Source organism: Scyliorhinus canicula, chromosome 15 (assembly GCF_902713615.1).
Source record: "Scyliorhinus canicula chromosome 15, sScyCan1.1, whole genome shotgun sequence".
Taxonomy (NCBI): Eukaryota; Metazoa; Chordata; class Chondrichthyes; order Carcharhiniformes; family Scyliorhinidae; genus Scyliorhinus; species Scyliorhinus canicula.
The window spans coordinates 48766184-48779585 of NC_052160.1; the positions used below are offsets into that span (position 1 = coordinate 48766184).

General features: G+C 48.5%; 1 protein-coding gene across 3 annotated transcripts in view; it reads left to right on the forward strand.

Annotated features, from left to right (window-relative positions):
- Positions 1-12772, forward strand: part of si:ch73-12o23.1 (lysosomal alpha-glucosidase) — a 63352-nt gene extending 50580 nt beyond the window's left edge. For all 3 annotated transcript variants that reach the window (XM_038819964.1, XM_038819963.1, XM_038819965.1), the window contains 4 exons: positions 266-364; positions 2325-2489; positions 11966-12112; positions 12571-12772. In XM_038819964.1, the coding sequence (XP_038675892.1) occupies positions 266-364; positions 2325-2489; positions 11966-12112; positions 12571-12633 (474 nt within the window). In that variant the 3' untranslated portion in view covers positions 12634-12772. The remainder of the gene's footprint in view (positions 1-265; positions 365-2324; positions 2490-11965; positions 12113-12570) is intronic.
- Positions 12773-13402: the final 630 nt, after the last annotated feature.

Consider the following 13402-nt stretch of genomic DNA (forward strand, 5'->3'; position numbering starts at 1 on the left):
ACTTAAACCCAGGACCTACTGTCACGGAGGTAAGGGCTCTGTCAACTGCCCCACAGCTCACACAATAGTCGGTTGACTCTTCATCCAGGAACAATCTTTTCAACTTCACCAGCCAGAAACTTTTATTTTTACCCCCATTATCCAATCTCCCCTGAAGTATGGGCATTGATGTCTTGTACCCATGTACAAAACTGTCCAGATATTGGGGGGACTGTGTTGACTTCTGTCTCAATCACCTTCTCAGTAACTTTCTCTTTGCCAACAGGGTTCAGCTTTCAATAGCACGGGAGAATATGTCAAACTTGCTGCTCCTCTGGACACCATCAACCTTCACCTTCGAGAGGGAGCAATCATCCCCACACAGGTACCTCATAGCAACCCACCACAGTGCTTTCACTTTTGTGCTTAGTTTTCTTGTTTTTTTTTCCTATGCCAATGCATTTACCCAGGCAATGACCCTTTCCAACAAGAGAGAATCCAACCTACTTCTCTCGATATGGCATTACCATCAAAGAATTCCCCATCATCAACATACTGGGAGTTATCATTGGCCAAAGAGAGGGGCAGCATGGTGGTGCAGTGGTTAGCACTGCTGACTCACTATGCCGAGGGCCCGGTTTCGATCCCGGCCCCGGGATACTGTCCGTATAGGGTTTGAGCATTCTCCCCATGTCTGTGTTGGTCTCACCCCCACAGCCCAAAGATGTGCAGGGTAGATGGATTGACCACGCTAAATTGCCCCTTAATTGGGAAAAACAAAGAACTCAGTTCGGGTCAGTACCAGTCATTTTCAAGTTATACTGTTTTTCTCCTTTTGGGCTGTGTCAGTGACATTCATATCCCTAATGAACAAATGAAAATAAATTTATATCTCATTCAAAATTCATATCTGTTTTATCCTAAAATCGAGGCTGACACTCCAGTTTGGTACTGGAGAAATGCAGCACAGTTGGCAGTACCATTATTTGATGAAATGTAACAATGAGGCTCTACGTCTCCTTTCATGTAGACGTACAAGGGGCGCGATTCTCCGCTCCCCACGCTGGGTGGGAGAATCACGGGAGGGCCGCTCTGGCACCCCCCGTGATTCTCCCACCACCCCCCCCGCCCCAAATGGCGTGTCTCGTTTTGCGGCACGCCGCTCGGAGAATCGCCGCTTGCCGTTTTTCCCGGCGACCGGCGATTCTCCGGCCCGGATGGGCTGAGCAACCTGACGACCCCGACGGGTTCACACAGGCGGCAACCACACCTGGTCGCTGCCGGCGTGAACATCGCGCGACAGGTAAGTGTGGGGGCTGTGGGGGGCGGAGAGGGGATCAAGCACCACGGGCGTGCTCGTAAGGGGACTGGCCCGCGATCGGTGCCCACCGATCGTCGGGCCGGCGTCTCTAAAAGACGCACTCTTTCCCCTCCGCCTCCCCACAAGATCAAGCCGTCACGCCTTGCGGGGCAGCGGATGGTAAGACGGCAACCGCGCATGCGTGGCTGACGTAACTTAGGCGCCGCCGGCCGCGTCATTCTCGGTGCGCCGCTTTGATGCAAACGTCAAGGCCCGGCGGCCGAGTTTCCCACAATGCATCTTCTCGCCCCCTAGGGCAGGGAGAATAGGGGGCGAGGAGCCCAAGATCCCTTAGCACTACTTTGAAGAAGTGCAGGAGATTTCTGCTTATGTTCGAACAACCTAGGGTGGCGCAGTGGTTAGCACTGCTGCCTCATGGCACCAAGGACCTGGGTTCGATCCCAGACCCAGATCACTGTCCGTGTGGAGTTTGCATGTTCTCTCCGTGTCTCACCCCCACAATCCAAAAGATTGCAGGGAACGTGGGTTGGCCACACTAACTTGCCCCTTAGTTGAAAAAAAATTATCAGGTACTTTAAGTTTAAAAAAAAAGTTCTAACAACCCTTACTCCTCAAGCAGAATCACTATGGACAATAGATTATCTGTCATTGTCACATTCCTGTTTGTGAGATTTACTCTGTGCAAGCTATCAGTCACAATTTCTACATTACAATAGCAACTGCACTTCATAAATTACTCCATTGTCTGTAAAGCAATTTGCAATGTCCTGAAGTTTGAAAAGTGCTACAGTTCTTTCTTTCCTTTACCAATTATATGGATTCATGGAGCTGGAAGTCTTGGCAGTTCTCCATTGGAACAGAATGAAGCCATTCAGCCCCTTCAAGCCTGCTCTGCCATTTCATTAGATCATGGCTAATTTGTACTTCAACTCCTTTTACCCACCTTAGGTCCATATTCCTAGATTTGTAGCCGACAAAGTTCTCTCCATTCCCAGGTTGATGCTCTGCCTCTCTTTCCGAACAGGAACCTGCCACAACAATCTGGGTGAGCAGTGGCAACCCTCTTCACCTGTTTGTGGCTCTGTCCCAGAATGCAACAGCAAAGGGCTGTCTCTTTTGGGATGACGGAGAGAGCCTGGATACTTACGAGAGGAACGATTACACTTATGTGGAATTTTCTGTTGACAAGGTATGATCCTGAACCCAAAACTCCCTAATTCAGGAGAGGCTTTCATTCAAGGGAGGATCGATTGCTGCTGGAACGTTAACTGATATTTCCAACATATTTTAGTCAGGGGGGAGGGGGGGGAGGGGAGGGGGGGAGGGGGGGGGGGAGGGGAGGGGGGGGAGGGGGGGGAGGGGAGGGAGGGGAGGGGAGGGAGGGGAGGGGAGGGAGGGGAGGGGGGGGAGGGGAGGGAGGGGAGGGGGGGGAGGGGAGGGAGGGGGGGGAGGGGAGGGAGGGGGGGGAGGGGAAGGGGGGGGAGGGGGGGGAGGGGAAGGGGGGGGAGGGGGGGGAGGGGGGGAAGGGGGGGGAGGGGGGGGAGGGGGGAAGGGGGGGGAGGGAGGGGGGAGGGGGGGAGGGAGGGGGGGGAGGGGAGGGGGGGGGAGGGGGGGAGGGGAAGGGGGGGAGGGGGGGAGGGGGGGAGGGGAGGGAGGGGGAGGGGGGGAGGGAGGGGGGAGGAGAGGGGGAGAGGAAGGGGGGGGAGGGAGGGGGAGAGGAAGGGGGGGGAGGGAGGGGGGGAGGGAGGGGGGAGGGAGGGGGGGAGGGAGGGGGGAGGGAGGGGGGGAGGGGAGGGGAGGGGGGAGGGGAGGGGAGGGGGGTGGGGGGAGGGGAGGGGGGTGGGGGGAGGGGAGGGGGGGGGGGAGGGGGGGAGGGGAGGGGAGGGGGGAGGGGAGGGGAGGGGGGGGAGGGGAGGGGGGAGGGGGGGGGAAGGGAGGGGGGAGGGGGGGGGAGGGGAGGGGGGGAGGGGAGGGGGGGAGGGAAGGGGAGGGGGGAGGGAAGGGGAGGGGGGGAGGGAAGGGGGGGAGGGGAGGGGAGGGAGGGGGGAGGAGGAGGAGGAGGAGGAAGAGGATATTCATTCCTTTCAATCTGATCGACCATTCAGTTGCATCATACAGATCACCACCTCGACGGTCGAGAGGCGACCTAATAGAGGTCTACAAGATTATGAGTGGCATGGAGAGAGTGGATAGTCAGATGCTCTTTCCTAGGGTAGAAGAATCAAGTACGAGGTGACATAGGTTTAAAGTGCATGTGGAAAAGTTTAGAACAGATGTTCGAGGCAGGTTTATTTACACAGAGGATGGTAAATATATGGAACACGCTGCCTGGGGAGGTGGTGGGACCAGGTATGATATTGGCATTTAAGGGGCATCCAGACAAATATATGATTAGGGTGGGAATGGAAGGATACGGACTCCGTAAGTGCATATAGTTTTCGTTTAGGCAGGTACCCTGGTCGGCGCAGGCTTGGAGTCCGAAGGACCTGTTTTTGTGCTGTATTCCTTTTTTCTTTTGACACCATTTACATGCACAAAAGCATTTAAAGGGGACAGGAGGAGGGGGAAAGTAATAAAAGGATATGCCTATGGAATTAGACCAAGCACGGTAACATTGCTGCCACACGACGCCGAGGTTCCAGGTTCGATCCTGGCTCTGGGTCACTGTCCGTGTGGAGTTTGCACATTCTCCCCATGTTTGCGTGGGTTTCACCCCCACAACCCAAAGATGTGCAGGGTAGGTGGATTGGCCACGCTAAATTGCCCCTTGGAAAAAATGAATTGGGTGCTCTAAATTTTTTTAAAATTTAAAACAAGGTATGACGAGGTCCATTTGCAGCATAAACACTAGTATAGTGATGGGCCCAATGGCCTGTTTATGTTCTGAAAATTCTACATATTTAAGTTTTTGAATGGTATCCCTTGATACTTTTACACAAGAAACAAAATCTATTCTTCTGTCTTGAAATTCCAATTAACCGCAAACACCCACATCCTTTTAAGGAGAGAGAATCCAGATTTCTATTGGGGTAAAAACACTTCCCGACTTCCTCAACGCTGGGCTCTGTATTTTTTTTTTAAGTGTATTTATTCGGATATTACATTTTTGCAAGCTACACTGCAAAATTACAAAATAAATACATCACAATGAGCAGAGAATAACGGCACAACATCCATGAATACGGAGGGGAACAGGAGGACATTATAACTGATTCGATACAATCATTAGACATATCCAGATACCTCTATAAACCCCAGAGACCAAGGGAGAAACAGGATAAAGCCATGAAAACATGGTAAAATGGTGCATGCCCTCCCACGATGCATCTGCTCGCAATTATTATAAGAGTTCAGGATAACATCGTCCGCGCCAAGTTCAGGCGCGCACAATTTACATCTCCCTCAACTCCAGCAGCACCAAAGGCTGAAATGACACACTACAGCCTCCTCTCCTTGGATACCAACCCCATCTGCACGCATGCAGGAACCAATTACGAATTCTTTCTATCCACGCTGACAACCAAAAACAAGAAAATACCTGTAAATCCCAGTTCTGCAGCGGAGTTACATATATATCACACAAAGCAACTTAATCCCAGTTTCAGGCCCGGTACAGAACTAACATCATTCCATTATTTGTACAAAGAGTACCAGAAACAACATGCTCAGATTTTGATCAAACCTTCAGGGCCTCCCAAGAAAAACAGAGTGGAAAAAGAACTAGAGCTACCGGATGTAAAATATAGGATAACCAAGGATCAGGGCCCAGCCCTGGTTTGATAGTTCCCTGGCACACGCTAACCATCAGTAAGGAAGAGAACAAGCTGCTCATTCAACCAATAAAGCTTCCTACCCACCAGGGGGGCAACAGGATGTCAACCAAAATACAGGTTTCAGCTCAACCCCAGGCTCAGTGGCAATACCCAGCCTCTCTGGACGTCCCTAATAGGCACCTTCAAGAAGGGACATCCCACGCTCCAGGAGGAACAGGATACCAGCCATAGCATCGGACCTTGCCTCGCCAGGGACCTCCCGATACACAGGACTCAATACCCCAGGACCACAAGGGAGTAACGTCCAGGATTAGAGAAGAAATACAGGACAATGACAGAAATCATGTTGCTCGAGATGGCTGCGCCAACACAAAATCAATGAACACTCCTGTGGATCTCTCAAGGATTCCAACGAACGGGCAGCATGATGGCGCATTAGTTAACGCTGAGGACCCGGGTTCGATCCTGGCCCTGGGTCACTGTCCATGCTGAGTTTGCATATTATCCTTGTGTCTGTGTGGGTCTCACCTCCACAACCCAAAAAGATGTGTAGGGTAGGTTAATTGGCTGCAGTAAATTGTCCCTTAATTGGAAATAAAATGAATTGGGCACTCTTTATTACAAAAAGGATTCCCACAAACGATACACCTTCACCTCCACCATGCCACTGCTCTGGCACCCAAGCAACCCATAACCTAGGCCCCAGCCTGGGGGTGGGGGTGGGGGGAGGGGGGTGACTCGACTTGCTCGGCCATTTCCAACCAGTGGCGACGAGTACAGAGGATAGGATAATATAGGGTCAGTGGGCCCAACCACCACCAGGCCTCGAAGATCGGATACATAGTGCTCCGTCAGACCTGATGCACCCAGCCTGCAATCTTTAAGCTCGACGGAATCTCGCCTCCTACCCTCGCCTCAGGACCTGCACCACAGAACTTGGATCCTCATCCTGAGAAACATTTTCAAAGGTGGCCATCATCCAGATACACACAGCACCACTGAGGCGACAGCCTGCTCACCATCAATAATGCCACTTTAAACTGGGCCCCACCCCAGCCTACTCCAATCACCGCAGTCAAACAATGATTTTCTAAAATTTATCTCCACTTCTCTTCACAAAATGCTGATCGGGATCCTCCAAGGACATAGAACATGACATATATCCCAAGAAAAGACTAATATAAAATGTGCACCAAGATAAAATAAAGGATTACAAGATGGCCGAGCCAGAGCTCATGAAAAGGCATCCACTCCTGCACTCTCATCATGTGACCACCCCGGGCTCTGCATTTAAGATTGTGCCTCCTCTGGTGCCTGTCACCTACACCATCAACAACTCCTCCCGCAGCACGGTGGCGCAATGGTTAGCACTGCTGCCTCATGACGCTGAGGACCCTGGTTCGATCCCGGCCCCGGGTCACTGTCCGTGTGGAGTTTGTATTCTCCATGTGTCCGAGTGGGTCTCACCCCCACAACCCAAAAGATGTGCAGAGTATGTGGATTGCCCTTTAATTCGAAAAAAAATGAATTGGGTACTCTACATTTTTTTCTAAAACTCCCGCCCCCCCCCCCCCCAAAAAAAAACCTCACCTTCACCACAATCAAGTGGCCATTTCTCACCTGTGACCTAAGACATGTGTTCCAGCGGCCGAGTGGAGCACTTTGCATCAGAGTCTGCTCCAATGCTCGTTTGTCCATAGTGTATAGCAGTCAGACAGATAGGCGAGTAGCCAAACAGTTCAGGAAAGTCTCCAGATCTGAGCCTGACCCAGGCAGACTCCTGAACATCATTCATAACTGTATTGTTAGTCTATGCCAGTTCTTCCTAAAATGTGGACCTCAGTGGGGTCACGAGATGAATCTGAGGTTACAAACTTTGAGGCTTAGACTGAGTGTTAACAGCTGTTTAGCTCCTTTAAGTCCTTTCTCTTTTTTTCCAATGGTGAACATGGCCGAACAGACAGAAGTTCGAGGCCAGATTCCTGCTGCAAAACAAAAATGTGGAAAAAGCCCTCACTCTCCCCAACCCCTGAGCAGGTGAAGCCCCCCTCCTGCTGAACACCCTCACCCCAGCAGTTTGAAGACTACCACTGCCCCCTCCCCAACAACGCCTTGTACTCTCTGAATTCTCATTCTGGGGTCATGCAAAACCTGGGGATTAAAATGGGGTCACACTGGGAAAAAGTTTAGGAAACACTGGTGGGCAGTGGGTGACATTTACATTGTGTCTGGCTGTGTAATCATACGAGAACTCTGATTGAAGGTTGGCACGGTGGCGCAGTGGTTAGTGCTGTTGCCTACGGAGCTGAGGACCCAGGTTGGAATCCCGGCCCTGGGTCACTGTCCGTGTGGAGTTTGCACATTCTTCCTGTGTCTGCGTGGGTTTCGCCCCTACAACCCAACCCAGGGGGATGGGAACCAATGCTGGAAGTTGGAAGGTAGTAAAACAGGGACAGAAACAAAAGGAAGTAAGGGGAAAAGGGCAAGGCAGAGAAGACATAGTCAGAAATCCATAAGGGCGACAGTACAAGGTACAGTGACTGAGGGGAGCACAGTGAATAGGCCCAGTAATAACAAAAGGAATAAAACTGGAGATGTTAAGATTCAAAACAGAGGTAAAAAAAACCAACATAAGTGTACTTTACCTGAATGCTCGTAGTATTCGGAATAAAGTAAATGAGTTGGTGGCACAAATCATCGTGAAGGACTATGATTTAGTGGCCATTACTGAAACATGGTTAAAGGATGGTCACGACTGGGAGTTAAATATCCGAGGGTATCAAACTATTCGGAAGGACAGAGTGGATGGTAAGGGAGGTGGTGTTGCTCTGTTATTTAAGGATGACATCCGGGCAATAGTAAGGGATGACATCGGTGCTATGGAGGATAAGGTTGAATCCATTTGGGTGGAAATCAGGAATAGTAAGGCGAAAAAGTCACTGATAGGAGTAGTCTATCGGCCACCAAATAGTAACGAGATGGTGGGGCAGGCAATAAACAAAGAAATAACTGATGCATGTAGAAATGGTACAGCAGTTATCATGGGGGATTTTAATCTACATGTCGATTGGTTTAACCAGGTCGGTCAGGGCAACCGTGAGGAGGAGTTTATAGAATGTATCCGCGATAGTTTCCTAGAACAGTATGTGATGGAACCTACGAGGGAACAAGCGGTCCTGGATCTTGTCCTGTGTAATGAGACAGGATTGATTCATGATCTCATAGTTAGGGATCCTCTCGGAAGGAGCGATCACAATATGGTGGAATTTAAAATACAGATGGAGGGTGAGAAAGTAAAATCAAATACTAGTGTTTTGTGTTTAAACAAGGGAGATTACAAGGGGATGAGAGAAGAACTAGCTAAGGTAGACTGGGAGCTAAGACTTTATGGTGGAACAGTTGAGGAACAGTGGAGAACCTTCCAAGCGATTTTTTCACAGTGCTCAGTAAAGGTTTATACCAACAAAAAGGAAGGACGGAAGAAAGAGGGAAAATCGACCGTGGATATCTAAGGAAATAAGGGAGAGTATCAAATTGAAGGAAAAAGCATATAAAGTGGCAAAGATTGCTGGGAGATTAGAGGACTGGGAAATCTTTAGGGGGCAACAGAAAGCTACTAAAAAGCTATAAAGAAGAGGTAAGATAGAGTATGAGAGTAAACTTGCTCAGAATATAAAAACAGACAGTAAAAGGTTTTACAAATATATAAGACAAAAAAGAGTGGCTAAGGTAAATATTGGTCCTTTAGAGGATGAGAAGGGAGTTTTAATAATGGGAAATGAGGAAATGGCTGAGGAACTGAACAGGTTTTTTGGGTCGGTCTTCACAGTGGAAGACACAAATAACATGCCAGTGACTGATAGAAATGAGGCTATGACAGGTGAGGACCTTGAGACGATTGTTATCACTAAGGAGGGAGTGATGGGCAAGCTAATGGGGCTAAAGGTAGACAAGTCTCCTGGCCCTGATGGAATGCATCCCAGAGTGCTAAAAGAGATGGCTAGGGAAATTGCAGATGCACTAGTGATAATTTACCGAAATTCACTAGACTCTGGGGTGGTCCCGGTGGATTGGAAATTAGCAAACGTGATGCCACTGTTTAAAAAGGAGGTAGGCAGAAAGCAGGAAATTATAGGCCAGTGAGTTTAACTTCGGTAATAGGGAAGATGCTGGAATCTATCATCAAGGAAGAAATTGCGAGGCATCTGGATAGAAATTGTCCCATTGGGCAGACGCAGCATGGGTTCGTAAAAGGCAGGTCGTGCCTAACTAATTTAGTGGAATTTTTTGAGGACATTACCAGTGCAGTAGATAACGGGGAGCCGATGGATGTGGTATATCTGGATTTCCAGAAAGCCTTTGACAAGGTGCCACACAAAAGGTTGCTGCATAAGATAAAGATGCATGGCATTAAGGGTAAAGTAGTAGCATGGATAGAGGATTGGTTAATTAATAGAAAGCAAAGAGTTGGGATAAATGGGTGTTTCTCTGGTTGGCAATCAGTAGCTAGTGGTGTCCCTCAGGGATCCGTGTTGGGCCCACAATTGTTCACAATTTACATTGATGATTTGGAGTTGGGGACCAAGGGCAATGTGTCCAAGTTTGCAGATGACACTAAGATGAGTGGTAAAGCGAAAAGTGCAGAGGATACTGGAAGTCTGCAGAGGGATTTGGATAGGTTAAGTGAATGGGCTCGGGTCTGGCAGATGGAATACAATGTTGACAAATGTGAGGTTATCCATTTTGGTAGGAATAACAGCAAACGGGATTATTATTTAAACGATAAAATATTAAAGCATGCCGCTGTTCAGAGAGACTTGGGTGTGCTAGTGCATGAGTCACAGAAGGTTGGTTTACAAGTGCAACAGGTGATTAAGAAGGCAAATGGAATTTTGTCCTTCATTGCTAGAGGGATGGAGTTTAAGACTAGGGAGGTTATGTTGCAATTGTATAAGGTGTTAGTGCGGCCACACCTGGAGTATTGTGTTCAGTTTTGGTCTCCTTACTTGAGAAAGGACGTACTGGCGCTGGAGGGTGTGCAGAGGAGATTCACTAGGTTAATCCCAGAGCTGAAGGGGTTGGATTATGAGGAGAGGTTGAGTAGACTGGGACTGTACTCGTTGGAATTTAGAAGGATGAGGGGGGATCTTATAGAAACATTTAAAATTATGAAGGGAATAGATAGGATAGATGCGGGCAGGTTGTTTCCACTGGCGGGTGACAGCAGAACTAGGGGCATAGCCTCAAAATAAGGGGAAGTAGATTTAGAACTGAGTTTAGGAGGAACTTCTTCACCCAAAGGGTTGTGAATCTATGGAATTCCTTGCCCAGTGAAGCAGTTGAGGCTCCTTCATTACATGTTTTTAAGGTAAAGATAGATAGTTTTTTGAAGAATAAAGGGATTAAGGGTTATGGTGTTCGGGCCGGAAAGTGGAGCTGAGTCCACAAAAGATCAGCCATGATCTCATTGAATGGCGGAGCAGGCTCGAGGGGCCAGATGGCCTACTCCTGCTCCTATTTCTTATGTTCTTATGTTCTTATGTGCATGTTAGGTGGATTGGCCATGCTAAATTGTCCCTTAATTGGGGAAAAAAATAATTGGGTACTCTTTAATAAAAAAAAAAGATTGGACATATTCTGCGATGTCATCATATGCCCTCCAACCGGCCCTTACTCTCCCGCTATTCGCTGCCTGTCCCATCAACCCCACAACTCTGACCATTTCACAGTCAAATGGGGAATGACTATCTTCCACTACTCTATTGCTGAATATGATGTCAGTAAAACAGGCTTCTTTCCCCATCTTTGATATTTAACCAGCTAATGAACAAAAGCTTTCACTGAGAATGAAAACCTTTTTTTAATCCATTTGCGATTTTTCTCCTGGGTGTTTGCTCAAAACAGTGTCCTGGAAATTTGTCACCAATTCCTTGGGATCCCAGGCACACTGGAATGGACGCTAGCCAGGCGAAACCTTTAGGGGAGAGCTTTTAAAGGCACACAAGTGAAACGGGGGTGTCCCAATGGTGTGTCCTGAATCTTTGGTTTGAGGCCTTACATTTTACTAGACAAAGATTTGGGCTAGGAATCTCCCTTCTAGAGGCTAAGTGCTCCTGCCAGAGGAGAAACGCTACTGATCTCTGCAGGTCCTAGGTGGCGGCCTGGATAAGTGCTCTTTTTCTCAGCAGGAACCACTTAGCTCCTTTTGATGTGGTGAGAAGTTTCAATCAGAGCAAGGGTTTTTTGAAAACACTGTTGTCAGCTAAGTCAGGGTAACTGAGATGCATTCAAACATGAAGGGAAAGCTAAAATAGATAAACCCCTGGCTTAAGCAACTGCCTTTGGACCAATAAACTGTCAATAGCTGACTAGTGAAATGTATTGTGTGAAATTGAATGAAAGAGTTGCTTTTCAAGGGCTGTCAAGGGATTTGAAGTCCTTTGATGTGTACGTTGCTTTGGAGGCCTCTGATACTTGTAACAGGTGCTGCTTGAAACAATTTTGTCTGAGGAAGCAGATGTTAGGGAAAGGTAATAATGCAGTGATTTTTCACTCTACTGCCTGGGCTGCTCTTTCAGACAGGGGTGACTGATGGGGCGGGGTGGTTGGTCATCCTAATGTGTGTGCGCTGTGGGGGGGGGGGGGGGACCCTTTATTCCCTTGGTGGGGGAAGATGATCAAGGCATTGGAACGGGTTCAGCACCCAGAGCCGAACCCGTTTTTCCCTTGACGTTCCATTCTGGGAGAATCTAATCTATCCCCAATGTCCTTTTTGCTGGATCAACATGGTGACCCCTGACTGCCCAGGATAGCAGTTTTGCTATTGCGCCTCTATCCCTCGAATGATGTGCCCTCAGATTAAACCTCTTGATGTGTTGTGTGTTAACTCTAGAACGAACTGATCTCCAAAGTGGTACATGTCAACATTGAGGCTACTTACATCAAGGTGAACACCTTAAGCGTGTATGGTGTCCTGTTCAGACCATCGAAGGTTATCGTAAATCAGGGGCTTGTTTCATTTTCCTACTCTTCAAACCAGGTGAGACTAGATATACCAGGATTTCACCACCAGTCATTCTTCCCCTTCCTCTGTTCTTGCCCCAAACTGGTCAACCCCCCCCCCCCCCCCCTGACACCCCCGTTCATTTGTTGTCCCCTACTTTGTTGCACCTTTCATCTGTCACCCCCCCAAACCTGTTGACGCCAAACCCTGTCACTGTCAACGCATTGCCTCCCCCCAGCTCCCTCCCATTGCACCCCTGTCCTAATGTCTCCTCCTTTAACTCCGTGTCAGATTTTTTCTAATAATGTTCCAATGAAGCACCGTGGGCCATTTTACTCATAAACCAGGTGCTGTGACTGGTGCCATATACACGGCATTGTTCAATTGCAGATCCTGTATTCATAACTCTTTGGAACACCTGAAACTGTTATCAATTAAATGATGCTTGTAAAAGCCCTGTTGTGATTGAATATATTGTGCTCATCTCCTTGCAGGTTCTGACCGTCAATAATCTACATCTCCCCCTCGATAAAGGGTTCCACATCTCATGGTCATGAGTCATAGAACATAGAACAGTACAGCACAGAACAGGCTCGTCGGCCCTCGATGTGCCGAGCAATGATCACCCTACTCAAACCCACGTATCCACCCTATACCCGTAACCCAACAATCCCCCCATTAACCTTACTATTTAGGACACTACGGGCAATTTAGCATGGCCAATCCACCTAACCCGCACATCTTTGGACTGTGGGAGGAAACCGGAGCACCCGGAGGAAACCCACGCACACACGGGGAGGACGTGCAGACTCCGCACAGACAGTGACCCAGCCGGGAATCGAACCTGGGACCCTGGAGCTGTGAAGCATTTATGCTAACCACCATGCTACCGTGCTGCCCCTGAAGTCTGTGATCAAACTTCAGACTGAGGATTCATCCTGCTGTGGAGTGCAGGCCCTTGCTTGTCACCCGTCTGAATCAATACAGAACCTTCTGAAAATACACAGCAGGCAGTAGAGGACAGAAAGCATGGCAGGGCTTACCCTTCCTTGAAGAAGCCCATACTTCCAAACTCACTCACGAACAAATTTGTATTTATAAGCATAATTCATCAGAATGTCCTAAAATGTTTTACAAGCCAGTGAGTCTTAAAAAAAACTATTTTTAATATTTACATCTTGTCTGGCCTGCTGTGTCATTCCAGAATCTGTGGTTTTTATATCAGATTTCCCTTCTTTGTAGTTTAGCCTGTTTTATAGCGTTACCTCTTCTTCCACCAACTTGGTGCTCAATTTAAATGCGTGCTGCTTGGCAGAGCTGATAAGT